The sequence below is a fragment of the Sturnira hondurensis genome, unplaced genomic scaffold (genome assembly GCF_014824575.4).
Source record: "Sturnira hondurensis isolate 20B ecotype Veracruz unplaced genomic scaffold, ASM1482457v3 Scaffold0023357, whole genome shotgun sequence".
Taxonomy (NCBI): domain Eukaryota; kingdom Metazoa; phylum Chordata; class Mammalia; order Chiroptera; family Phyllostomidae; genus Sturnira; species Sturnira hondurensis.
In genome coordinates this window covers 10,602,874-10,627,948 of record NW_028095988.1, presented here as the reverse complement: position 1 = coordinate 10,627,948, position 25,075 = coordinate 10,602,874, and the positions used below count along the sequence as shown (strand labels likewise).

At 54.3% G+C, this 25,075-nt stretch overlaps 3 protein-coding genes across 7 annotated transcripts; 2 read left to right on the top strand and 1 right to left on the bottom strand.

Moving 5' to 3' along the window:
* Positions 1–177: 177 nt before the first annotated feature.
* On the bottom strand, positions 178–9,236 carry EFS (embryonal Fyn-associated substrate). Of its 3 annotated transcripts, none has more exons than XM_037037504.1 (6): positions 7,793–9,236; positions 4,184–4,450; positions 3,796–3,936; positions 2,974–3,696; positions 2,487–2,576; positions 178–1,169 (listed from the first exon to the last, which is right to left on the bottom strand). In XM_037037504.1, the coding sequence occupies exons 1-6, from the start codon at positions 7,808–7,810 to the stop codon at positions 735–737; spliced, it is 1,674 nt and encodes a 557-aa protein (XP_036893399.1). In that variant the 5' UTR covers positions 7,811–9,236; the 3' UTR covers positions 178–734. The 3 variants fall into 3 exon arrangements, with proteins under 3 accessions (XP_036893399.1, XP_036893398.1, XP_036893400.1); XM_037037503.1 differs by lacking the exon at positions 7,793–9,236 and adding an exon at positions 4,883–5,844; XM_037037505.1 differs by lacking the exons at positions 178–1,169; positions 7,793–9,236 and adding exons at positions 1,375–1,809; positions 4,883–5,845.
* Positions 9,237–13,026: 3,790 nt separating this feature from the next.
* On the top strand, positions 13,027–19,763 carry IL25 (interleukin 25). Its single transcript, XM_037037506.1, has 4 exons — positions 13,027–13,201; positions 16,478–16,650; positions 16,827–17,071; positions 19,017–19,763. The coding sequence occupies exons 2-4, from the start codon at positions 16,642–16,644 to the stop codon at positions 19,270–19,272; spliced, it is 510 nt and encodes a 169-aa protein (XP_036893401.1). The 5' UTR covers positions 13,027–13,201; positions 16,478–16,641; the 3' UTR covers positions 19,273–19,763.
* Positions 19,764–20,365: 602 nt separating this feature from the next.
* On the top strand, positions 20,366–23,091 carry CMTM5 (CKLF like MARVEL transmembrane domain containing 5). 3 transcript variants are annotated; one of them, XM_037037489.1, is made up of 5 exons: positions 20,366–20,737; positions 21,704–21,856; positions 22,423–22,515; positions 22,656–22,740; positions 22,928–23,091. In XM_037037489.1, exons 1-5 carry the CDS (start codon positions 20,612–20,614, stop codon positions 22,939–22,941), a joined length of 471 nt encoding a protein of 156 aa, XP_036893384.1. In that variant the 5' UTR covers positions 20,366–20,611; the 3' UTR covers positions 22,942–23,091. The 3 variants fall into 3 exon arrangements, with proteins under 3 accessions (XP_036893384.1, XP_036893383.1, XP_036893386.1); XM_037037488.1 differs by having other exon boundaries at positions 20,367–20,737; positions 22,839–23,091; XM_037037491.1 differs by lacking the exon at positions 21,704–21,856 and having other exon boundaries at positions 20,367–20,737; positions 22,839–23,091.
* The last annotated feature ends 1,984 nt before the right edge of the window (positions 23,092–25,075 follow it).

Below are 25,075 nucleotides of genomic sequence, written 5' to 3'. Positions count from 1 at the left end.
ACCATGTACCTTCAGAACTATGGCACATCATAGGAACTGAGAACCTGCTGAATGTTGTTCATGTCCCCTGAACCCCTAAAGGCTTCCTGTCCAGTGTACCCCCTAGGTTTGGCTCAGGGGCACAGACCTGCCCTCCTCCACCCCTCAGTCCCCCAGCTCCCAAGAAGCAGTCAGGGAACTAGAAAGTAGGGTTTATTGAGGTGCATGCCCAGTGCCCGAGGCCCAGCGCTCACCAGTTTCCTGTGGGGAAGAGCCCTCTGGCTTCTCCCAAGGTTCACATTCCGGGCACTCCACATCCTGCCCTCACCCTCACCTAACAGAGAGGCACTGATGTTCTACAGCCAGGATAGGGCGGCCCACTCTCATCCACCTGATTCTCTGTAGGGCCAACTTCCAGAGGTGGGTGGCAGTGCAGTGACCAAGTACCCCTGCCCCAGGCTGAGAGGAGGAAAAGTCCAGTTCCTCCTTGCCCCAGAGGGCCTAGCACCTGCTCCTGACAAAGCAGGGAATAATATTAAATAAAAATAATTTATACAAAATGGCTCATACAAAAAGCTGTGGGATGGGGGAAGAGACGCCTCTGTGAGAGACTGAGATGACAGGAAGGGGCAGGAATGGGGAAGTGTACCGCCACCTCTCCTAGTCCCTGAAACAGAGCCCTCCAACCGCTCAAAGACCTGAGCGGAGTGGGGCTCTGGCAGACAGGGGAGGGTCACAGCAGGGCCAGGGGAGCCTCAGGGGGCCAGGCTGGCGAGCAGGGAGGTGAACTGCAGGGCCTTGCCTGCCAGCTGTGTCACACACTGCGCCATCTTTTGGGCTGCGGAACCAGATGGGTAGCCCAGGGCGGCCCCCTTGACAGCGAGCACAGTAGCCCGCAATTCCTGGTCCAGTGCTGTACCTGCAGCCCCAACCTGTGCTCGGAGAGGGGCAGAGGCTGCCAGCCGGCCCAGGGTGTCCCCAACGAACACCAGGCGGTGAGCAGCCACCACCAGCCGCTTGCCATGGGGCACGAAGAGGCGTGGGGGCTGATTGGCCCTGGTGCTGGACATCAGGGCTGCCACAGCCGCCTGCAGTGCTGAGTAGTAGCTCTGGCACTGGCCTGCGTAGAAGTGCAGGAGCTGTAGGTCTCCGGCGGGCAGGACCTGCGGCTCCCCTGCCGGCAGGACCTCCTAAAGGCAAGAGGAGTGGTCAGTGGGAGGGCTCTCACGTCCTTTCTCCTCCCCTCCCTGTGTCCCTCAGTCCTTCCTTTCTGGGGCAATCCCTTTAGCTCTGACCTCTACCATCAGAAAATTTGGATGCTCATAGTGAGCAGCAGGGAAGGGCTTTCCATCGATGCCGGGTAAATCTGGCATCGAGGGAAAGCACAAACAACCTCAAACAAGTCTCTGAACTTTTTTGTTTCCTTATCTCTAAACTGGGGAGTCTAGTGCTGCACTTTCCAAACTAAATGTGATTTTAAATTTTATAGTAACTACCACACTAGGAAAAGAAACTGGTATGTTCTTAAACTCCAACTATAAAAAACGCTAGTCTGCAAAATCTGGGGTGCATTTTATATCACAGCACTTTTCAAGTCAGACTAGTCACATTTTGAGTAATTGGTAGCCATATGTGGCTAGTGGCTACCGTATTCGATAGTGCCAGCCCGAGTATCTGCCCCCTAAGGCCACAGAGAAGATGAAGTGATACAATATACAGAAAAGGCTCAAAACAGAGCATCGCATACTATGTCCTGTATGAATACTTGTTATGGCTATGTTAATGTTGGTGTGTGAGGTCTTAGAACAAGGTCTGGCACTTGGTAAATACCTGATAAATGGGAGCTATTGTAATTAAGACCATTTTAGACAGAGTCAAGGAGACCACTTTGCTTTCCTGAGGCCCAGAGAGACTTACTGGCCACTTCAGAGCCCCTGGCTTCTTAATGGTAGAGCTGGGATTAGGAGCCAGGTCTCTTAGGCGCCCAGGAATTTAGTTGGAAGGAGCCTCAGAAATCACCTGGACCAGCTCTGACCCACAGCCCAGAAACTTTCTGCTCCTGACTGCTTGGTTTTCTGATTCCTCTCCAATACATTCTTTCCCCTCTTTCTAAATTCTTGATATCCTTTTCATTTTTTTAATAAAGATTTTATTTATTTCAAGAGAGAGGGGAAGGGGAGAGGGAAACATCAATGTGTGGTTGCCTCTCACACGCCCCCTACTGGGGACTTGGCCTGCAACCCAAGTGCCCTGACTGGGAATCAAACTGGCGACTCTTTGGTTCACAGGCCGGCACTCAATCCACTGAGCCACACCAGCTCGGGCTGAAATCATTTTCTAAGTTCCAGCTCTTTCCTATTGAATTTTAACTCCCGTCTATTCCAACTGCTGTTTCACTGAACTTTTACCCAGTCCTCATCCAGTTCCCTTGATAGTTAAGAATACTCCTGTGTTCCTGCTCCTCCTTTCCCAGTCCCCCTTCTGTAGCATCGTCCCCACAGGATTACCTGCTGCTCTGGTGGGCCCTTCTCCAACAATTCAGGATCCCCAGGGAAGGTCTTCTCCAGGGGCCTAGATCCTTGAGCTTTATCCACACCCTGCAGGAAGGGGTCAGGGCCTCAGTGCAGGGGTGGGGCAACGGGGCCGGGTGGCTTCCTTAGTCTACCTGGCCCTCTCCACTTCCCATTCCTTCCGCAGGAGGTCCCTCCTGCCATTAGACATTGCAGTCGCTGGACTCCAGGTCTGGGAGAGCTCTGGTGGCAAGTCAGAGGGTTCAGGGACCCCAGCCTGGGTTTAGGGGGAGGAACGTGGCACTGGTACAAATGATATGGACAGGTCCTGGGTCCCAGACCAGAGGATGCAGGGCCAGTGGAGGGGTGGGAGGGAAGGGAGGGAAGGGAGGGAAGGGAGGAAGGGGGGCTCTGCACGTAGGCCCCAGGCCTCCTTGTTCCTTCCTGTGGTTCTTCAGGGAGGTTGAGCTGGAGGTGAGCTCACCTTCAGGTGGACGTAGTCATATTCCTCGGCCATCCGGATGCCCTCATACTCATTGTGGTGTTCTGCCGAATCATCCTCCACCTCCTGGCCCTCTGAATCCCCCTCGATCTTACAGCCCCCATAGCCAGACAGGCGGGGTGGGGGTGGAGGCAGAGGCCTGTCCTGGATGCTGCCCTTTCTGCTTGGAGCAGGAGAGGAAGCTGTGGAAGGACTGGGGACCTCAAGGACAGGCAGGGCAGGCAGAGGGCGGCGGGACAGGCTCTCGGCAGAGGGCAGGCGGGGCCTGTGAGAGGGTGGAGGGCTTCTGGCCAGAAGCAGGGCCAAGGTGTCTGTGTCACTGGAAGCTGAGGCTCTCGGGGGCTCCGGAGAAGAGGGTATCTCTGGCCCCAGCAGAGGCACGTCGTAGATGCCCTCGTCAGTGCCCCCACCTTCCCCGTTTGTCAGCAGTTCCTCTGGTGCTTCGTACAGATTGAGCAGGGCTGATGCCCGTTTCAGGTTGGAGGGGGCAGCATAGAGAGGGGGCCCTGGCTCTCGGCCCTCCTCCCACTCCAAATCTGGGTCCAGCTCTGATGGTGGCTTTGGGGCCAGAGGCACATCATAGGGAGCTTCATCCTCTCCAGGGGGTTTTGAAGTGACTCGGGCCAGAGGGTGGGAAAAGGAGGCAGGGGAGTCATACGGGTCACTGGAGGGAACTCGGAGGGCAGAGGGGGGCACGTCGTAGACCTGGAGAAGGAGTGGCTAGTTACTATCAGGTTTGGCACTGGGTTCCATCCAGGGCTCTCTGTTCCCTGTGCAACATGTGCGGAGACCTCTAACCCTCACCTCCAAGGCATCTCCAGGGGCAGCCAGTTGGGTCCCACTGCCTCTGGGGACCTTGTAGATGGGGTCAGGGGAGGGCAGGCAGGGTCCAGCTGGAGCTCCTGAGGTTAGACAGGGCCGGGCTGGGGGTGGTACCACATAAACCTGGGGGATCAAGACGTGGGGTTCAGGAGACAGTACCAGAGAATCAGACAATGTGGACCTCTGACGAGTAGACACCTTCCAACCCCCTCCCTGTCCCAAGGGGAAGTAGAACCCAGAAAGGGTTGGCAGACAGGCTTTCTACAGCAGAGCCCTGAAGAGCTGCGTTCTTAGGGCTCTCCCTGCCCAGGCACTGGCAGAAAGGGAAGGGGCTCTCCTGGCTGGGGGTTGGGAGGGCTCCAGCTCTCACCTCCTGGTCCTCATTGCTGTGCTCTGGGGCTGGATATGGTGAGCCAGGCACCTGGGAGAGGCTGGGCTTGGGTGCCGGGCCATCAGGAAGGAGCTTCACTCTGTTGGCGGGCACAATGCCCTGCTGGCCATGCAGGGAGCAGAGGCACCAGCCGTCCAGCCCACCAGCACCCTCCCTCTGCAGTACCCGTAGGACGTCCCCTCGGCGGAAGGACAGCTCCTGGGGGGACTCAGCGGTGTTGTCGTAGAGTGCCCGGGCCAGCAGGGTCTGGTGGGTGAGGTGGGAGTGGGAAGAGGGGTCTTCACACACATATTCAGTCATGCCACCTCCTGCTCAAAACACTTTAGAGCTCCCCATTTCCCTCAAGCTAAAAACCCGACTTCCTGTCTCAGCTCTTTCTGATTAGGCCTTGTCTCCCACTTCACTCTCTGCACTCTCCTTCTTCCTTCCTATTCCTTGAACTAGACAAGCTCTTTCCCACCTCAGGACCTTTGTACTTGCTGTTTCTTTTACCCAGAGGGCTCTTCCCCAGCTGGCCCTTTTGCTGTGAGAACAAGGACTGCTATGCTGTATTCCTAGCCTCCGAGACAAAGCCCAACCTGGAATCAGTCCTCAATAAACATACGTTAAATGAATTTCTTCCAAAGTCCCATGTACATATGGAAGTCCTGTTAAGCTCTCCCACAGAATCTCCTTTACCTTCCTTGTTGCCAGGTCAGCATCCCCCACGCACAAAAGGGTAGACAAAGCAGCTGCAGAGACCTCTCCCTGTGAGAGGGACTGGGAGAGACCCAGCCCCAGCAGTACCTCTCTCGGCATAATAAGAAAACAGAAACCCAAGCAATTGTTTTGTTCTCAGTCTGAGCAAACAAGGCTCTCAGAAGACATTGAGGTTACCATGGAGAAAAGTGTATAGACGTGCGTGTGCATCAGCCTGTTTCCGGTCCTGTCTCGTAGGGATATCTAAGCTTTTTCCTTGGAGAACAATAGGCTTAGGGAGTAAGTCACAGATACCAAGGGCAAATTAGGTACCCAGACACTGTGCAAGTCTTTGCACTCGTCTTCTCATTTAATCCTCACAGCAACCTAAGGGGGGCAGAGCCATCCTTGTGCCCACTTGGAAAGGAAACCAGAATGGAGAGGTTAGTACCGTTTCTTACGGCATACAGCTGGGACAGTGGGGGGCATGATTTGAACCTTAGGCCCTTTGATTACAGAGCCCGTATTCTCAGTCACTCTCCCGTCTCTACATAATCACCAACCTTAAGGATCTACTTTTTTCCAGTATTAGTAGCAGCGGTTAAGTCAAGAAAGTCTGTGACTCAAACACACACAAAATCTTCATTATACACAATTTCCCTTTGCCAGTCGCCCTTCGCTGGGCTCTGATTCCTTGGCGGAATCTAGCTCTAACCATAGACAGTACTGAAATATATTCCACTTCAGTTGTGTTTGCTAGGTGACTGGAAGCCAGGCAGTGGTGGCTTACACAGTGATGGTGGAGAACAGGTACTAGGGCATCACTGAGCAAGTACTCCGTTTGGGCTAATTTGGTAAAAAGTCTCAAACTAAAGATCTCTGGCAGGCTGTATCTGGTCACCAGGCCGTGGGGAAAAGGAGGCCTTGCTTAGCCGACAGGAGGGCATGTTTGTCTTGGCTGGCGTGTCCCTCAGCGGGAGTGGCTGTCCACCCCTCCGTGGCAGGGCGATTTCGACAATTTCGAATGACTTCTCTCACCCAATTCCAAACTCATCAAACCGTTTTATGACTATAGTGTCTTCTAATTGATATTGTCCCATAGAAAGAAAACATGCTAACCAGATGATGTAGTCCCAGGGGGACTACACCCAGAATTTTATGAATTCTTGGTTAACATGGCACTTTTCTTTCTAATTATAAATTATGAATTGGTATTTTAGTTCTAACCAAGGCTTTAAGAGTGTAGTTCGGAGGCAGACAGAACTGGGTTTGAGTCCTGGCTCTCTCCTTTTCTAACCGAGTGACTTGGGGCAGGTTGTAAAACTTTTCTCAGGCTTGCCCGGACTGGTGTGGCTCAGCTGGTCTAGCATCATTCACAAAGCAAAAGACCTGCCAGTTTGATTCCTGGTCAGGGCACGTGCCTGGGTTGGGGGCCAGGTCCCTGGCTGAGGGTGTGTGAGAGGCAACCAATCAAGGTTTCTCTTCCTCTCTGGAATGAATGAATGAACGAATAAATAAATAAATAAATACAAAACAATCCTTTCTGAGCCTCAGTTTCCTCTGTAGAATTCCATGTCCAACTATCCATTTTCTGATGAGTACCATCCTTGCAGATACATTGCGAAGACTGGACAAGATAATGCACTGAACAACCAGGACAAAGCTTAGGGCTAGTAAATGCTCAATAAATATTAGCTGTTTTGAGAATCCTGTGAGTTTGATTAGCATAAATACCCCACTTCTTGGTAAAAAGAAAAATGTACCTCCTGGGACTACATTGCTGACATCTTTACGTCAGCATCTTTACGTCAGAGGACATCCCCTATTTTCAGGGCCTCCTCTCTCCCAACCCTGAGCACCATGATGGTTTTTCTCGCCATCATGCAGATGGAGGAACCAAGAGCAGTTTGGTCTGAGGAGTGGAAATTAAACTCTTCCTACAGGGGTATGGGAGGATATCAGAAGCTATACTTGTCTTTCCAGCCTCCGGTTCAGAGTAACCATTCAGAGGGGGCAAGAACACAGGTGGCAGCCTTGCTTTCATTGGGAATCCTAGGGCCGAGGGAGGTGTGGAAAGGGAACAGAGTTGTTTGGAATTCAAACAAGGAGTGCAAGGCAGAAAGTGGAGGTGGGGCTATGGAGAGCTCCTCCCAGAGTTAGGTTTGAATTCTGTCCAATGGGCCAAACTTCCGGGCCTTGCAATTACAGGAACCCAGGCCAGAATTGCTGATAGACTGATTGATGATGGGTGTGGTCACCCCTGCTCTACCCCCTCCTCAGGGACCAGACTGACTTGTGTGGGAGGGGCTGCCTTAATGCGGGTGGCAGTGGGCCACATGCTCTCTGGGACTCCTCCTCCCACTGTCCCATCATGCAAGCTGCCTCCTCCCTTTGTCCCCCAAGTGGCCAGAGGCTAGCTGACATCACCTCCCCCTCCTATTTTCTCTTTCTCCCTGCAGGATCTCCCTCTCCTTCATCCCTCCTCTAGAGTAGGGCCTTCTTGGGCCCTCCTGCCTCTTCTGTTTTCCTGCAGCCACCTCCATTCTTTCAGCCCCCTCCCAACCTTTTACTTGCCTCCCAATCACAAGGCCCTGCCAGCCACCAGTGGCCATCTGTCCCCGCCAATAAATGAGCAGATAGGGCTAGACTTGCCCCCTCCCCTCTATCTAGGACAGCCTTTAGAAAGAAATCGGAGGAAGGGGACAGGGAAGGGAAAGGGGGGAACCCAGACCCAGAAGGAGCTAGGGAAGAGGAGAGAAAATGGAAAACAAAAGTGAGAGGAGAGGGACACAGCCTGCTGGGAAGGGGACCCAGGATAGAGACAAAGAAAAGGTAGAAATTAAAGTGACAGGAGTGCAGGGCAGCTGTGGAGGTCTCTGCCCAGCAGCCTCTTATCCTGGGTGGACTCACCGACGTGGCTATGGCCATGGCCTTGGCCTCCCGCGCGGCCTGCTTCAGGACAGGCTGGGTTTCGCTGACTTCAGCAGTGGCTGCCCAGCACCATGGAGGCGGCTCCCGGCTTTGGCGCTTGAGTCGTGGCCTCCACAGAGGTTGGAGGAGGAGAAAGAAAACCCACAAAAATCCCCAAATAGGAGGCAACTTGACTTGGCAGGAGGAGGAGCAGCGGGGCGGGCTGGGGCGTCGCTGCGGGACCTCATCCAAGGGTGCGCTCTCTGTACTGTCCCCGCGGTCTCCCAGGGGCCGCCGGGTTGGCCAGGCCCCCGGCGCTGCCCACCCTAGGTCGTGGAGGCACCCCAGGTCCGCAAGGTCCGGCTCCCTTCCACGGCCGAGGCAGGCGAGGAGGGAGCTGAGGCGCTCGATGACTGTCCAGGCCACTCACGACAGCCCCGAGGGCTGGAAGAAGCCGCCAGGGCGGTTGGGCTGGACGAGCAAGTTTAGGAACCAACTCAACCACACCCGGGGTCTGAGAGCAGGGCTCCTAGGGCTGCGGTCAGGGTTCCAGCGCAATGTGGCAGCCGGGCTGCGGGGGAGAACGGGAAAGCTAAAACCTAGCCCTAGGTCCCTCTTCAAACTCGCCCAACTTGGCGAAAGGAGGCCAGGCTGACGCCAAAGGCCTGCACGAGCGTGGCCGGGAGGGTGCGTTGCCCGAGCGCCTGTTTTCGGCCCAGGCACGCGCACCCCCGGCGGCGAGGCGTTCGCAGTCACGCACACTCGCTCTCTGCACGCCCGGGGTCTCGGGGAGCCGCGGCGGCACGCGGCACGGCTCGGATGGACGGAAGGGCCTTTCCAAAGCCAAAGAGAGGCTCACCCGGGCCCACTCGCCCTCCTCCGCCACTCGGCAGCAGAGCGCAGGGCCGCCTGCGCCAGCTGGGCCCGCGGCTCCCTGCCCTCGGCGCCGGCTCGCCGTCCCGCTCCCGCGCGCCCTGGACAGGTCCTTTCGTCTCCCCCCAGAGCTCGGAGAAGCTCCCGGTGTCTCTGGGAGCTGAGTAAAAGGCCACAAAGCTAAAGGAGCAAAGAGAGGGCGAGGGAGGGGCAGGGACCAGGGGCTTAGAGGTGGGGTGGACACTAAGAGGGCTGGGAAGGCTCTGGGGGTTGCGCGTGGCCTTTAGGCTCACCCCGGCTCTCGGCTCCCCTTCCCTCCCCTTCCCGGGCTCCAGGCTCCCTCTCAGGGCAGTTCCTTTCTCCTCCCCTCGGGCCCTCTCCGCTCCGGCGCGCGGGGCTCGGTCCTGGGGATTGAGCGAAAGAAGGGAGGGGAAAAGGGAGGGGAAGGGGACGGGAGGAGGAGAAAGGAGGACGCTCCCTCCGAAGGCGGGTGTTGAGTTTCAGCTCGGGACCCTCGGGGCAAACGGCACGCCCCCTCCCCGCCCCTCTCCTGGGTGTTTTCTTTCTCCAGACGTCGCGGGGCCCCTCCGGGTAGTCTAGTCCGCTCACTCCCGGGGGCTTGCCTCTCCCTGCCACGCCCCCGATCTCCCCCGCGGGTGCCGCGCCTCCCTCCGCCTCCCTTCCATTAGCCCGGCATCTGTCTTTCCCGTGGGAGGGAGCGCACTCCTTCCGCCCTTCTGGTGTCCTCCGTAGAGCCTCTCGTCTCCCTTGGCGTTGCCTTTGCAGGGGTGACAGGGTTAACGGCCTTTCCTGCGAGGGACAGGCGGGGGTCTGGGTCTGGACAGGCATCCTGGCCCTGGCGACAGAACGTAAAGCCTGAGCGTCTGGTCCCAGAGCTGCAGCCCCGCGAGTCGTGCTGCTTCTTACGCTCCTCTGCCAGTTTGGGCCTGTCCCCGGCCCTCTCCCCGGCTCGCGGCTGCTGCCATGAAGGGCAAGAGAGGGGACCACGGGCACAAAAGGGCAGAACTCTTTCAGAGGAGCTGTGATCTGGCCTTCCAGGAGTTTCAGCTGAAAGGGCAGGGTTCTTGGGTCTCCATACCTCTCCTGCCATCTTACTACTCTTTGATGTGTGTGTGCTGTTCTCTCTAGCTACCTTCCCCCATTCCTCCTCCCTTTTTTTCCTTTTGGGACACCGCACACATCAAGGCCTTGCAGAGGCTGGAGGGAAGCCTTCTTTCTTCTGTTTTTGAGGTGTCTCATATTTAAAAAGTGAGGTAGCAAACAGGATCGAAAAGTTGTAGTCTATTTTTTAATATTTATGTTTAACAAATTAACACTTCAAGTTGTTGATGTAAGAAACATCTAGACCTGTAGGGAATTTTTAGATGTCTATTTGAGCCAAGCTGAGAACAATCTGGGAAAGCAAGATCTCAAATGCTCAGGGGAGTGACAATTTTGCAGTTTCTTTTATACCTTTGGAGTTAATGAGAGAAGTTAAGGAAGACGACAGGAAGGTGGAAGAAAGCAAGGTACGGGATAGTTAACCAGATTATGTGCTCCCTCAAGGGTGGCTACACCTTCCACTGGTCTGGAAAAGAAGATTGGAAAAGAAGATTACCGGTACTTCTGGCATTTCAAAGGTGTGTTAACCTAGAGCAATGGGCAGGGCTTGCTTAAAAACCTTTACCAAAGAAGTTATAAGCCTGGGGCGTGACTACCATACTATGACCTGCTCAGTTAGGAATTTATGATCAGATCTTCCTATGAGGTTATTTTCAGTCACTTCACTTGTTCATATCCCCTTGTACATCCACAAAACACAAAAAAAATGGACTATGTATAACCTCATTTGGCAATAACATCGCAAATCTAATTTAAGGCCCTTTGTGAACCTTCGGTCTTGGGTAGTTGAATAAGCCCCTCTCCACATTCCACAGGCCCACAGACATTTCCCAGTGTGGGGAGGAGGTGAGAATACCTGCTTGAACTGATATTCTGAGAATACCACCCCTTCTTCCTTCCCTATTGCCTGGGCACCTGTGGAATACGTTCTGCAGCCCTGGCTGGTATGGCTCAGTGGATGGAGTGTTAGCCTGTTTGATTCCCAGTCAGGGCACATGCCTGGGTAGTGGACTCCCCAGTAGGGGGTACATGAGAGGCAACCACACATCGATGTTTCTCTCCCTCTCTTTCTTCCTCCCCCTGTCTAAAAATAAGTAAATAAATAAAATATTTTTTAAAAATAATAAAGATAAATAAATAAAATCTTTTAAAAAGTCAGAAATATCTAAAGAAATTAAAAAAGAAAGAAAGAACCCTTTGTAGAGGGAGGGGTAAAACCTATGGGATGGACAATGTTGGTTCTGGGCTTGGCTCAGGGATGGGAGCCCAGGTATGAACCTGGGCATGGGGCTGGGAATCCTGAACAAACTCAGACTCTGTCAGGATGGCAGAGGAACTTTTAAATCCCCAGGTACATCTGAAGGGAGAGTTCCCCCATCCCAGCTCCAGCCTGGTCCAACTTCCTACAGATCCCAGCCCTAGGAGGCCTGGCTGGGTGGAGCACTTGCGGGAAGGCCTCGACTCTGGGATCTCTGCCCAGGGGACTGCGAAGGTGAACACTCTGAGTGGCACATTGGAAATAGATGGAGGCCAGAAAAGCTAAGCAGGAAGCAAGCTCCAGGACCAGGTAAAGTTGTTGTTTGGGAGCTGGGCGATGGGGTCCAGTACTTGGGGAAACGTGAGTGTGGGCAGCAGAGTGCAAATCTGCAGGAAAATAAGACTGCCCCCGAGCGAAGACTGTCAGACTTGGAAGGGAATCCTGATTCATAAGCTGTGTGATCTTGGTCAAGCTATATAACATATCTGAGTCTCAGCTCCTCATCTGTAACAGGGACTTCGGTGAAGAGTGCGTATGTGTAAAGTGCCCCGCACCGTGGTGATTTCCCTCAATGGCTTTTCCTCTTCACCCTGGCTCTCCCCCAACTTGTGCTTTTGTGGAAGATGAAAGGGTTTTTTGCTGAGGGCAGGAAGAACCTTTCCCTCCTCAAGTACCTCGTGCTTGCCCTCTCTTTCACAGAGGTTTAAGATGATTCTAACTTGTTCAGGGAGAGCTACGGGCTCTGGGTTAAGTTAGAGAAAGCCCAGGCTGGATGGACAGCTAAGACCTGGGAGGCAGCCTCAGGCAGCCAGGCCCTCAGCTTCGAGACCGGCCTCTGCTATTTATATTCAGAGGAAGAAAGGAAGGGACACCTCCATCTGGCTTTCTGAGTCTCAGCCTTCTCTTCCCTTGCCAGCAGGACCCTGCTGGTCTCTCCCTCACCCGTCCCTGACTTCCTTGACCTCTTCGTGTTCTTCCTGTTACTCGAAACTTCTCAGGTGCTCATGGATTCTTCTAGTTCTTCTTTTCTGGGTCCCCGAGCATCCAGATTGCTTGGGTTCCAATCCTGCTTCCAACACTAGCTAGTGACTTCAGCAAGCTATACGACCTCTTGGAGCCTCTGGTTTCCTGTCTATAAAGTAGGGTAGTAGTGGAACTCATGATGTATAAATGTTGGATAAGAACAACTGTTATTGTTATTTGATGTCAGCCCCAAGTCCAGGGAGCAGAATATCAAGGACACGATGCCTGCTTTTGGGAAACTCACATTGCCAAGATCATGCCCGAATCCAGCCAATACTTCCCACTGACCTTGGAATAAAACCCCAATGCCCTACCATGGCACCCTATGTGCCCTGGCCCTGCCCACCTCTTCTACCTCATCACATCCCACTCTTGCCCTATCCTTTGTTTTCCATCTGCATTGTCTTCTCTGTTTCTCAAATGCACCCAGCTGCTTCCCGCCTCTAGGGCTCTGCATGTCCCTCTGCCCCTGCCTGGACCATTCATGCTCAGAGAGGCCTTCCTTGGCTTCCCAAATCAAAGCCACCCCCTGCCCCCATAACTTCTTACCTCATAACACTGTTTCATTGTCTTCACAGCACTTACTATTATCAGAAATGATCTGTTTCCTTATTTATCATCTGTCTCCTCCTGAGTTGGAAGTTTCCTGAGGCAGGAACCTTATCTGGCTTGTCCTCCTACTACTTAAAACAGTGTCTTATACTCTGGTTTCTCTTCAGATCGTATAAATCTTTGCCTTTTAAAATAGTGTCTGGTATAAAGTACAATAGATGCTCAGTACATGTTTGGTGAATGGATAGATGAACAGGGGCAGCCCTGACTGTAGGACAGAGCTGAGTAAGCCAGGGGCCCCCACCCTCAGGGGCGGTGGGGGAGATACAGGCACCCAGCTGGAGAGGGAGTTGTGGGGCTTCTTGTTCTGTGCAATTCGCTTCTCTGTGTGTCTCCCAGGCCAGACGGGGTTCTCTTTGAAGGCAGGCTCCGAGCCTAAGTGTCTTTGCAACTGAAGGTGGTGCTACAGACCACCAGCAACCGGTACCATTACCATGTATCACTTGGTACAGGAAGCGGCGCTCTGGAGGCCCTGTCCAAGCCAGGCCTTTAGTTGCAGGACCACAAGGAGGCTGTAATAGGTCGGGGTGGCCCCAGGCTGAGGATATCATCAATTTACCAGCAGGGGCAGAGGTATTTCAGCATTTTACCCAACAGTGTCCCCGCCTCACATCAGGTGAGTGGAGATGAGCTTCAGTAAACTCTGCTGAGTCCTGTGGCTTCAGCACTATTTCAGGAGCTGAGGTCCAGAGCGGCTAAGCTGGTTGGCACTTTTGTGGCCATCCAGGTTAAACTCCTGCCCACCCCCAACACACATACACTTCTGCAAGTAAGGAGAAAGGACCAGAGAAGGCCCAAGGTCAAGAGCTGATCAGAGGGAGGGTCAAGACTTCAAGGCAGCAGGTGAAGATGTGAGTGACTTTCTGAGGAAGGGCAGGGCAGCCATGCTCTAGCTTTCCTCACGCCCCAGACGCTTTTCCTGACCAAGGGCTGCATCTTCTCTGCCCTTTCCTGCTGGGCACTTGTCTCTCTTCCCAGGGGCACAGGGGTGGGTCTCCCACCAGGCCGGGCCCAGGCAGGTGAGAACAACACTGGGAGGCATCCCTGCTATCAGGTGTTGAGTGAACTTTTCTTTGCTCCCACCTCTGGCATTCTCCCCATTGCTACACCCATCTCCCACACCCCCAAGGATTCCCTGGAAGCTGAAGTGACTCAGGGATTCCAAAACTAGTCACCCCAGGAGGAAAACCCTCTGGAAAATGTTTCTCATGGCAGGGAGTCACCCTAAGGAGTCCCACAGAGATGCTGCTGAGATAAGAGCAGAGGCTGAGTGGGCAGGCGGGGTGGGGGTGTGTGGCTCAGAGCATGCTTCTCTGTCAGGCCTGATCACCCCTAGGGGAGACTCTGTGTGTGGAGGGGACCTCCTTCTGCCTTTCAAGGGGATTCCTCAGAGAAAGTCCTGCTACAGAGGTGGGGGGACACCCCAAAGGCCTCTCCTGAAGGTCAATGTCCTGGGCAAACATGGGGTTCTTGCAACACCAGCAAGTAATGAGTATCTAGGATCACTTCCAGCTCTTTTGAGCACCCCTCTCTGGACTGGGGCAAGGGGTAGGGGTGCGGGTTTGGGCCGATGACAGGCTCTGGGGATTTGATTGGTTTGGGAGAGACCTATATGGATTCAGGTCTTCTGGAAGAGCACTGCTCTCGCAGAGCCTTTTCTGGGGTCGGCGGTTGCTCGTGCCAGACCCAAGGCTGGGGATGGCAGCGAGGAGCAGCAGATCCCAGCCAGCGGGGCCGAAAGCCTGAGTGGCAGGAATGGCCTGTGGCCCCAGACAGGTTTAGGGGAGACCTGTCCCAGCCAAAGTCCAGGTGAGTAGGAGAGCACTTATGCGGGGACCTCCCTTCCCTTTGTGGCCAACCAGGGGCTGCACAGTGTGGCTCCACCATGCCAGGAGCTTGGGTTTGGAGTGGGTCAGGGCTGGAGTGGAAAACCAGCTCTGCCCCTTCCTGCGTGACCTCAAGGAGGCTACTAAATTTCTGTGGGTCTCAGTTTCCTCATCTTAATATGAGATAATAGGGATAAGGGCTTCCACGCATGGTGTTACTGGAAAGTAAAGTGAGCTGATGCATGTACAGGCCTGGACACCATCCTGGCGCGTGACACCCAGAGCTGAGGGATCAACAGAGGGTGGGCGTGAGCGTGTCTGGGAGCTCATGGGCGAAGAGGCGGGCAGTGGGAGCAGGGTGATGGACTCCCGACTCAGTGCTCTCTTAAGTGCTCCTGCTTCCCAGCAGCCACTTGTTGGCCCAGAGCCCTGCCCCACTCCCAGGTCCAGGGCCCTCACCACACAGCTTCTTCTGACCCTGCAGCATGCCCTTTGACCTCATCACTCCTATGCTTCGGCACTGCTTTGCCCTGAAGCAGCGATTTTCAACAGGTGCATGGAGACACTGATGTGCCACAAGAGTTTTTGATACATGCAGTGCCTGACTGTTTAGTCAAGGGCACTGACCTCTCTTCACTTCGATTGTCAAATTCAAAATGACAACAGCCAACACAAAAATAGTCATCTGGTGTGAATATATCAAAACTATACCTAATTTTTTTTGTCGGAGTGGAAAAAATATAATATAGTTTTTGGGGTGCTGCAGAATTTTAGTAATTAGTTTGTGTGTGCCACAGGGTGAAGAAGGTTGAAAATCGCTGCCCTTAAAGCGTTTGAAGGATTCCCCTTTACAGTTAGTCATTCCTGGTTCTCTTTGTTTATTGCCTATGTCCTTGGTTACAAGAGGAGTATTTTCTAAGGGAAAGCACATGCAAATAAGGAAACATCATTCTAGAGACAATGTCAATATACGGTGTGTGTATGAGTGGGGCTGGGTAACGGGTGTGGGGTTGGGGGGGGTCAGTGGCGGGCATGAGGGAAAAGGCATGGAGGGAAGAAGCCTCCAGTTGGCCTGCCCTCAGTACGGTGCCTCTCAGGCTGGGTGGTCCCTGGGGTCAGGCCCAGCTCGAGCCATTGTGAACACAGTTTTGCACTCTCACCCCAGCCAGGTGGGCTCATCTCATGGCCTGAGAGCAGCAGCCGCCCCTACCAAGACCTTGTCCCCAAGGCTCTGTGAGTGGGGGTGGGGACAGGCTGGTCCGTGGAACCAGGACCTCCTGTGGGATCTTAGATGAGTCAGTTTCCAGGCTCCTCCCCTTGGCTCTACCTTCTCACCTGTGCAATGGGACAGTCACCCACAGCTTCTGCCATCAGATCTTGCACATCCAGCCACCAAGCTGATGGGGTGAGGTCTTTCTGGCAGTCCTGTGGGGTCATAGAAAGGGTGGGGATGGGGGTTTGGGTGGCCACTGGAGAGAGTGAAGGTGAGTTAGGGAACAGGTGACAGACAGTGAGGAGAGTCATAGATGATGGGGGTCATAGAAGTTGGGGTCACTGAAAACGAGGAAGGGGTCAGAGAACACAAGGGTTGATGGTTGCGAGGGGTAGAGTGGAAATGTTCACTTGGGTGGCTGACAGGAGGACTTCTGGGAAGAAAGGGAGAGGTGCAGACAAGAGGCCAAGTAGGAGCAGCTGAGACCGTGAAAACGAGGCCCCTTGAAGAGAGGCCAGATAATGTTCCCTAATTTTGGCTACCAAGCTAATCAGAGAAATCCCCATAATGCCAGTTTTCAAAGTCTCAGAGGAGCAGAATACTATTGCTTTGAGTCCACGCAAAGAACAAGGTTTACCTGATTCATTTCCAGGCTTATGACGATGTTCATCACAACTTCCATGAGTACAGCATTTTAAACAGCTTTGGAAACCCTGTCAGGTTTTCTTTGGTTTTGTTTTGTTTTTTTTTAATCTCAGGTTACTCCCTCCAAAAGGTAGTGGAAATAAATTTGAATAAACAAAACAGGTTTGCTGAAAATAAAACCAGGACTCCTCAACTGCTCTAGCCAGCCTGCTTCCACAGGGCCCTGCCTGTCAGCCTGTACAGCACCTCGCTGGGCGAGCGGCATCCGGCATCCGGCATGTACCAGGTGAGTGTGCAGAGGCCCGGTGGGGACGCTGCCAAGTGGGAAAGTGGTAAGGAGGTTGGGCTCTGTGGCTTGGGGCTGGAGACCAGGTGGAGGTAGGAACCAGGATCTCAGGGAACAGCTGGGAGAGGGGCACCTGGACTGGATGGAACAGTTGTCTCACTGGCCTTTTCCTACAGGTGGTTGCCTTCTTGGCAGTAGTCACGGGAGCCCATGCCCTCACTCTGCGGCTTCAGAAAGACTGCATCCTCTGGCCCGGCTGCTTCCCTAGCCAAGGACAGGACCCCACTGAAGAGCTGCTGAAGCTGGACACGGTGCTCAGGCCTCCCCCAGAGGCTGACAGCCTGGCCCGCCACCCAGTGTCCTGCAGGGCCAGTGAAGATGGACCCCTCAACAGCAGGTCCATCTCCCCCTGGAGATACGAGTGAGTCTGCTGTCCCTTCCTGAGTTCTTGCATATGTGCCAGACAGGGTGCATGTGAGGGGCCAGGGGAGATCTACCCAGTTCCAGTCTACCGGCTCCGTTTTGTCTCAGAGAGGCCATGAAGGTTTGGGCGTTAGTCTGGGTCCTAGGTCTGACTCCTACGGGGCGACCTTGAGCCCAGTAACTCAAGGTTTCAACGTTCAGGTTATTTTTCATCTGTAAAGTGAGATAATACCACATGGGCTCGTGTAAAGATCATAGGAAATAATATATGTAGAGTCTATATTTAGTACATAGAATGTTGTTTCTCTCCTTTTTCCCTCCTTCATCCCTACAGCGACCATGCTTTTATAACCAGAATATCAGGGAATGATGCTATGATACAGGCAAGAAGCATCCCAACACCAAATGCTTTGCCCTGGGATGTGAGTGGGTTGTAAATACACCACGATGAGGAAACGCTCAACTGCGGGGGCAGCTGGGTGGGTGGAGCACCGGTTGCTTACCTTGGAATGTGGGCAGTCTCAGTCTTTCGCTCAGTGTGCCCCACAAATATTAGAATTCTCTATTCGTGCCATGATGTGAAAAATATTAGGAAGCACCGAAATAGAGACAATGAAACGGACTACTAGAAATTAGGCCTTAGGGGTCCTAACCACATCTCTCCTGTCTTGTCCTCACAGGGTGTCTGTGTTTTCACTCCTCCCAAGTCTAGTCTGGCTTAACCTTGGCTGTGGGGATGAAGGGAGAAGTTCAGTAGGTAGGGAGGGGGTTGGCTCTCATTGAGACTAGATCCAGGGTGGAGACTGCTAATCACCACGCTTTGAAGTGATTTCAGATGGCTGGTGGGGTCCTGGGCTACATGTGAAGGATGGAAGCCCCTTTGGGAAGGCTGGGGGTCAGCTGGCTCACTGGACTGGGGTCCAGATCCCTTGTAGGGAGGCTGTGAGCCCCTGATAACCACTCAGGTGGTCTTCCCCCACGGTTCTTTGCAACACTTGTCCCACAAGCTGCTCCTCAGGGAAACACTGATGATGTCCAAGCGTGGTGGGTAAGGCTGCTTCCCGCCCTGGCCCCTTGTAGACTCACAGTGTGCTCAGCACATTAGAGTCTGCCTTAAGTCAGCAGGAAAGAAACCATTGAACTCATCTGATCACCGACCCCTTTCCTTACAAGGCACTTATAAGGGAACCCACTTTGGAAAATTCTGTCCTCGCTGAGCCCTAACTTCTGAGGGCTTGTCTACACAGACAATGGTCTTACAACCTAGTAGCTATTTCTTGCTAGGCTTCTGGAGTCCCAGACCTATGAAACACCTATTTTTCACCATTTTTAGACCACCAGATCCTTTCAGAATAACTAAGTAAGTCTCTCCATGCACTCCCTCCCACCTGTGCTTACACTGCCCACACAGCTCTGTCTGGAGGAAGTGCAGAAAGTGCAGAAACGGTTGACAGTGGCGCCCTCTGGGGAGTGGGGCTGGTGGGCAGCTGCACTGTTAATCTTCGTTTGACACTTTGTAATGCAAGGGCAGCTTTTACTTGTATAATTAAAAGCACCCTAAAATGTAATAACGATTGCAAAGACAAACCTCACGTCAGAGCCCAGTGTGCGTTTCGGACAGCAGACCTGTTCTGGTGGAGGCTCGGGCAGGAGCCTGCTCGCTTTACTCTGCCTCCCTTAGGGTTCCGGGCCAGCTGGACAGAGAAGCTGCCCTGCCCACCCTCACAGTGGGGGAAGATAAGCCCCAGAGAGAAGGGGCTGATTTTTTCAAAGTCACGCAGCAAGTGGGTGCCAGAGCTAGGGCAAGAAGCCAGGCCTCCCGACCACACCATTTCCTTCCTCTGGCATTTCCATCCTCCCTGGGCACTCCCTGCTTCTGGCCCAGGCCCTTCTGCCTGGCCAGCTTCCCTCCAGGGCCTGACTGACTGGTGCCATCCCCACAGGTTGGACAGGGACTTGAACCGGCTCCCCCAGGACCTGTACCACGCCCGTTGCCTGTGTCCACACTGTGTCAGCCTACAGACAGGCTCCCACATGGACCCCCTGGGCAACTCGGAGCTGCTCTACCACAACCAGACCGTCTTCTATCGCCGGCCATGCCCTGGAGAGCAGGGCGCGAGTAATGGCTACTGCCTGGAACGCAGGCTCTACCGTGTCTCCTTGGCTTGCGTGTGCGTGCGGCCTCGTGTGATGGCCTAGTCATGCTGCCCATGGTGGTCCTCGGTGGAACGCTGGAGCTGGGTGTGCAACTGTCTACTAGAGTGAGCCCGGATGCCAAAGTGCTCACCCCTCCAAAGTATCACCTGGAGCAACAGGATCATGGGACAGGATGGGGACTTTAGAAGAAAACACACTTTGCACTTTTTGGAGTGGATAGGAAATGCAGGTGAAGCGAAGTGAGCATTGGCTGCAGTAGCCTCTTGGTATCTGGTATCCTGGCATTTCTTCTCAAAAAGGCTTTCAAAGCTCTGCCCATTCCTGGAGGCCACCACCCCATCTCTTCCTTTCCTTCCACCCCAGCTGTCATCGTGAGCACAGGCACTTTCTTGATATTTCCCCCCTTGCCGGCAGAGAGCCCCTCATTTCATTGATTTGTTCATTCATTCGCTCATTCATTCATTCAGTCATCAAACACTCAATGAGCACGTTACTGGTCTTCTGACATGGGTGACTCTGAGGAAGAGGCTGTTATTGAGCACGGAGAGACTTATCCAAATAAATAATCTATGTTTAAAAGTGGCTTAATTTGTCTTTGGCATCCTGGTGCCTGAACATCTTGTGGTCCCCAGCCCAGTCCCTTTTCTGCCCCATGGTCAGCCCTACCTATCGCTGTCTCCACAGTTTCCGCCATGGCCTGCCATCCTTCTCCTTCTCTGGCTCCCCAGTCTGCCCCTGAACACCAGGGTGGGGGTCAGGCCACCCTCCTGGTATACTGGAGAGACAGAGGCCCATTGAGGCACTGCAGCAGGAACAGAGCACCCCCTTGTCCCCCCAACAATCTGCCTTTGTCCTCTTTCTTGGCTGCTACAGCTGGGCCCTGGGGGTGCTGCTGGGCGTGCTCCAGCTCCCACCCTTCCTAAAAGGAAAAGGGAGAAAAGATGGGCCAAGGAAGAGGGTTAAGGTTAGGGGAGGGGATGCAAACTTCTTCAGGCTTAGGTCCTTGGGGGTTCCTAGTCCAGCCCTGTTTCTTGGCTCCACTCCCAACTCCTCCCGGTTGCCACAGACCTCCTCCCCCTCCTCCCTTGTCCAAGTAAGGGGAGGTTTGGCCACTCCTCCTCAGCCTCTCCCCTCCCCATATGCCTCCTGGGGGTTGGTGCAGACACTGGTGGGGCAGCTGAGTGGAAGGCCCATCTGGGCAGGCCTCCCCCAGCGCTGCCTTCTCCCAGGACCTCACAGCAGGGCTGCGCGTTTCACTTTCAGGTTTCTCAAAGTGCTTTCCTTCTTCTGTCTGCTTCCTTATCCTGCCAGGTTTCCGTCTTCCTGTTTCTCTTCCTGGGCTGCTGGCAGTGAGGGGCTGTGCCCAGTGGGCCTTGTGGAGATGCTCAGTGCTCTGGATCGCCGGGACCGGCCTCCTGAGGAGGGGCCAGCTGCAGGGCTCCAGGGCTTTGCTGTGGACAAGACCTTCTTCTCCTCCCTGAAAGGCATCCTGCTGGAAACTGAGCTGGTAACAACAGCCACCCCAACCTGGTGCCTCCATATCCCCTAGCCCTGGCCCCCCTGCCCCGCCCACCACCTCCCTTCCCAGGCTTTCTGGGCACCACTTCTATCCCCAGCTGCCCCTCCTTCATCACCTCCCTGCCTTCCTGTTGCCTCTGTATCTGGAAGTAGGTATAGTAGGTCTCAGGTGGGGCTGCTAGGACTGAAGTTAGATAGGACAGCTTTGTGGGACATTGAGGGAGGGCAAGACACAGGGACGGGATGAGGGTACCAGCAGCCTCTTTCCTGGGCTCTAAGATGGCCACTTCTTGGCATGTCCAAGAAGTCCAGCTATCTGAAACGGCAGAATTCCTGCAGCCCTGTTGTTCCTGTTTCTGCTCCCCGTGAACATCTGCTCCCAGGAAAGCATCTTCCCCTAGTCACTTAGCAAGGCCCTGGTGTGAAGGCAATACTTCTGCACATATGCTGTCCTATAGGGCCAGAGCTGAAGGGACCCCCAGACTCCACCATGGAACGTTTGTCTTCTAAACCTTGTATTTTGCATGGAGCCACAGGCTTCGGCTCCCGTTAGAGGAGTTTGAGGCATGCGGGAGAAAGGATCATGGGGCACGGGCTGATGCCTAGGGTGCGGGGCTGGTGCAGACATGACCCTGGGGGCGGCATTCACACTGCGTTCTGCGTTGCGCCCCAGCAGGACACCACGCGGTCAGGCCTGCTGGGACGCTGGGGCAGGAGGCAGCTTGTTGTCCCCAAACTAAAAGATCTGAGTCCTCCTGGGCTGGCAGAGGTGGGAGGTGGGAGCCTGCCCCTGGCCAAAAGCCATGGAATATGGTTCCTGCCATGAGGGATGGGGAGACCTCCAAGGACAGGTGGTGGGGGCCAGCCTGGGAGGGGTGCTCCTGAGGAAAGGAAGGCCAAGGTCAGGCCATGCCTGTGTCTCCTTCCTGGCAAGTCCACACACTTGGTCCTGCAGGCCCTGACCTTCATCATCTTCATCTGTTTCACCGCCTCCATCTCCGCCTACATGGCTGCGGCGCTGCTTGAATCCTTCATCACCCTCGCCTTCCTCTTCCTCTATGCCACCCAGTACTACCAGCGTTTTGACCGACTGAACTGGCCCTGTCTGGTGAGGGACCCCATCCACCCCACCCCATTCTGCTCCCTCTCTTCTCCTCTGAACTTTGGAGTTTCCCTTTCCTCTCCCAGCCTCCCTCCTTCACTTGGGCCCCCCAACCCCAGCTGGGCTTTGCCCCAAGCTGTGCCCTGTACTCAAAAACTGCTTTGACCTACACAGATTCACAGCTGCTGGGTCACTGATGGTGAGGACACGCAGCCTTTAGATATGCTCTCCCCCCTATTGAAGGCCCAGCCCCAGCCCTGCCCTGCTCTCCCGCACCTCCAGGCTGGCATCCCCAAGATGTGCCCCTTGGCTCCAGCTGCTGAGCCTGGGTCAGCTGCACCCAGACCCCTGGCTTTCTGTCCTGGTCACTCTGCATTCACTTGCATCCCTTCCCTGGATAATATGTGAACTCCCTCCCTCTTTTTCTCTCTTTAGTGCTTTAGGTAGTGTCCAGGGGTATCTTTATACAGGAATTCAGTGCCTGAGGGCCAAGTGCTGACTAGTCTGGAAAGTTCAGGGGGAATAACCCTGTACTCTGACTTCCCTTTGACCTGGAATCTTGGCCCCTCCAGGACTTCCTCCGCTGTGTCAGCGCCATCATCATCTTCCTAGTGGTCTCCTTTGCAGCTGTGACCTCCCGAGATGGAGCTGCCATTGCTGCTTTTGTGAGTCCAGCGCCCTCAAATCTCTTCAGTTCACTAAGGACCTCTAACTGGTGTTACCCACTTCCTGAGCCCCCCCCACCCAGGCCCCTCCCCTAATACCAGACGGCCTTTGTGATGCCATCTCCACTCCTGCTCCACAGGTTTTTGGCATCATCCTGGTTTCCGTCTTTGCTTATGATGCCTTCAAGATTTACCGAACTGACATTGTGCCCAGGGCCACCCAGGGTGAGTGCCTGTGCTCTGGGAGAGGAGGTGCCCCTCTACCCCCTGCCCCAGCTGTCCCAGCCTGATGTGCCCTTCCCTGCCTGGCTCCATTTTCACAGGGGACCAACAGTGACCCCAAGGCTACAGACCAAGGGGACAGTGGAGCCCAGGCGCATCTCCCTTGGATTCACTAAGCCTGCTGTCCCAGATCTGCAGAGATGAAGGCTGGCCTGAGAAGCCATGGGGACTTGCTTGTGGGCCTGATGCTCTGAGATATGGCTCCTGATGAAGCTGGACTGAAGAGGGGTATTATGGAGGGAGGAATGGGCAGGAGAAAGCTGGTCATTCCCAAATTAAAAGATTTGAATCCTACTGGTCAGTCTTTTCCTTCCCTAGGAAATAAGCATATCAGGAGTCCAAGGAGTATTCATGAAAATGTTGCCTGGAACAGGTCATGGTCCTTCTCCAGGAGCAGGTCATGGTCCTTCTCCGGGACCAGGTCTTGGTAATGAGGAAGTGGGGGGCTAGAATAAAGATACTGAAGACATTCTCAACACAAAACTTTCATGCCGCAGCCCTTTGTGTGCAAGGCCACTTTGTGGTGTGCCTGGTGGCTGGGCACCTGGAGTTCTGTGTCTGAGAGGAACAGCTTTCCCAATGTGAGTGCCCACCTGCCACTCCTGTACACGCAGATTTGTTAGTGGGCTTGAGGCTAGGTGCAAGCCTGGGCTGTGTGTAGAGCTCCCCCTTGTGGTGTGGGGAAGACTTGGCCTGCAGGCCACAGGGAAGAAGTCAGCCTGCAGCATCAGAAGAGGGCAGAGGTTCCCCAAAAGCAGTCACTAGAAGAGCCCTTAAATATCAGCCCTCATGACACATAAGAGAAAGCAATCCCATTAAGGAAAGTGACATTCTTATTTGTGATGGGGCTGGGACTAGAACCCAGAGCTCCCAACACTCAATTGGTGTTCTGAATACTGTACAGAACCCACTTGTATTGGCTCAGAAAACATGGCCTAACCTCATCTCCAGCTCCCTCTACCAGCATGTCCATCTTCCCAGCTTGCCAGCACCCAGCAAACTTCCTGAGCATCTCCTGTGTGCATACCTGGGCCCCAGGGATTCAGCAGTGACAAGCTGGGGAAGAGGCAGGCTAGTGAAAGGTGGTTATGATTCTCCACGATGAATGCCCTGGGGGAGATCTGCTCAGGGGGAGTTTGGAGCAGGCACTGCCACAGCCCAGAATCAGCCCTGTGGGGCCCATGAAAGTTCAGTGCAGCCAGGCTGTCCCTGCCCAGCCCCACAGAAACCAGTGTGACCTAGCTCAGCAGCACATCCAAGTGGACTTGCTATCTCCTCTCTCTAATGCTTGTTTGCTCCTATCCTGAAATGCCTTCCTTCTTCTGGGGTGCTCCTTCCAGATGCAGGACCCAGCCCCTAAACCCTGCTTGAGCCCTGGGACTATATATAGTAGAGGTACTTTGCTCCCCTTGGGGTTAACCATGGGTCTCTTGGTCTGATTTCTCTGGCCTCCTGCTTCTTGTTCTCCTAACCTCATGTCCTGGTTCCTTGCCAGGGCTAGAACCAACGTTTCTGTTGATCAATCTGTTCTTCTGGTCTTTACTCACAGTGGTCAGGGCTTTACACACAGACCATTCTGAAGACTTGTGGTTGAGCTTCAAGGGGCAGGGTCAAGGCCTCAGCCTCAGAGGAGGGCTAGAAAGGGCTTAGCCAGGGGCATCTGAGAGATGGGGTGCCAGGTGAGGGGATGAGAAGGTGGTCAGGAGAGCCTGGCTGTAAAGCCCAGGCAGGGGCAGGGATTTGCATAGAGCAGAATGGGGGGAGGACTAGCCCCGTTCCCTGAGCAGCAGTGTGACTCAGACCAGACAGTCTCCAGTGGGGTCTCAGAGACAGCGTGCCATCGTGGTGTGTACCCGCAAGGGCACCCGTGCTCACCTGTGTCTGTGGGAGAGGTCAAAATGAGAGAAGCAGTGCTCAGGTTTGGTGTGCACTGTGTGCTGGTTTGGACTCATCGTCTGCTGGCCCCAGAGCCTCAGGCTGCCCTCCTCGTGAGGAGCTGAGCCAGATCCTGGGGCGGTTCTTGGCCCCAGCTGACTGTCCCTGAAGCTGATGGGGAAAAGGACTCCTTGTGGGTTACTTCTAAGGGGCTGCTGAGCACAGTGGGATCTGTCCCACCTTTTCATCTGCCTCTGCATCCCAGCCAGCTCTGCACCTCTCCTGGTGTCAGTGGGAAATTCATGTTGGTGGAAATAGGTGTCCCAGGACACTTTTAACTCCTGTGGCCTCAGAGGTGGGGTAGCTGGAGAGTGGCTTCAGTTTTGGCACCCAGGGTCTAGAA

Excerpts from the sequence above, each read along its gene's own strand:
- CMTM5 (XM_037037489.1), top strand. The coding sequence starts at position 20,612 with ATGCTCAGTGCTCTGGATCGCCGGGACCGGCCTCCTGAGGAGGGGCCA. Across the intron at positions 20,738-21,703 it reads TCCTGCTGGAAACTGAGCTG|GCCCTGACCTTCATCATCTT; the intron begins GTAACAACAGCC and ends TTGGTCCTGCAG. Across the intron at positions 22,516-22,655 it reads GAGCTGCCATTGCTGCTTTT|GTTTTTGGCATCATCCTGGT; the intron begins GTGAGTCCAGCG and ends CCTGCTCCACAG.
- IL25 (XM_037037506.1), top strand. Across the intron at positions 17,072-19,016 it reads ATCTCCCCCTGGAGATACGA|GTTGGACAGGGACTTGAACC; the intron begins GTGAGTCTGCTG and ends CCATCCCCACAG.
- EFS (XM_037037503.1), bottom strand. The coding sequence starts at position 5,002 with ATGCCGAGAGAGGTACTGCTGGGGCTGGGTCTCTCCCAGTCCCTCTCA. Across the intron at positions 3,937-4,183 it reads ACAGCAATGAGGACCAGGAG|GTTTATGTGGTACCACCCCC; the intron begins GTGAGAGCTGGA and ends TTGATCCCCCAG. Across the intron at positions 3,697-3,795 it reads CCCCTGGAGATGCCTTGGAG|GTCTACGACGTGCCCCCCTC; the intron begins GTGAGGGTTAGA and ends CTCCTTCTCCAG.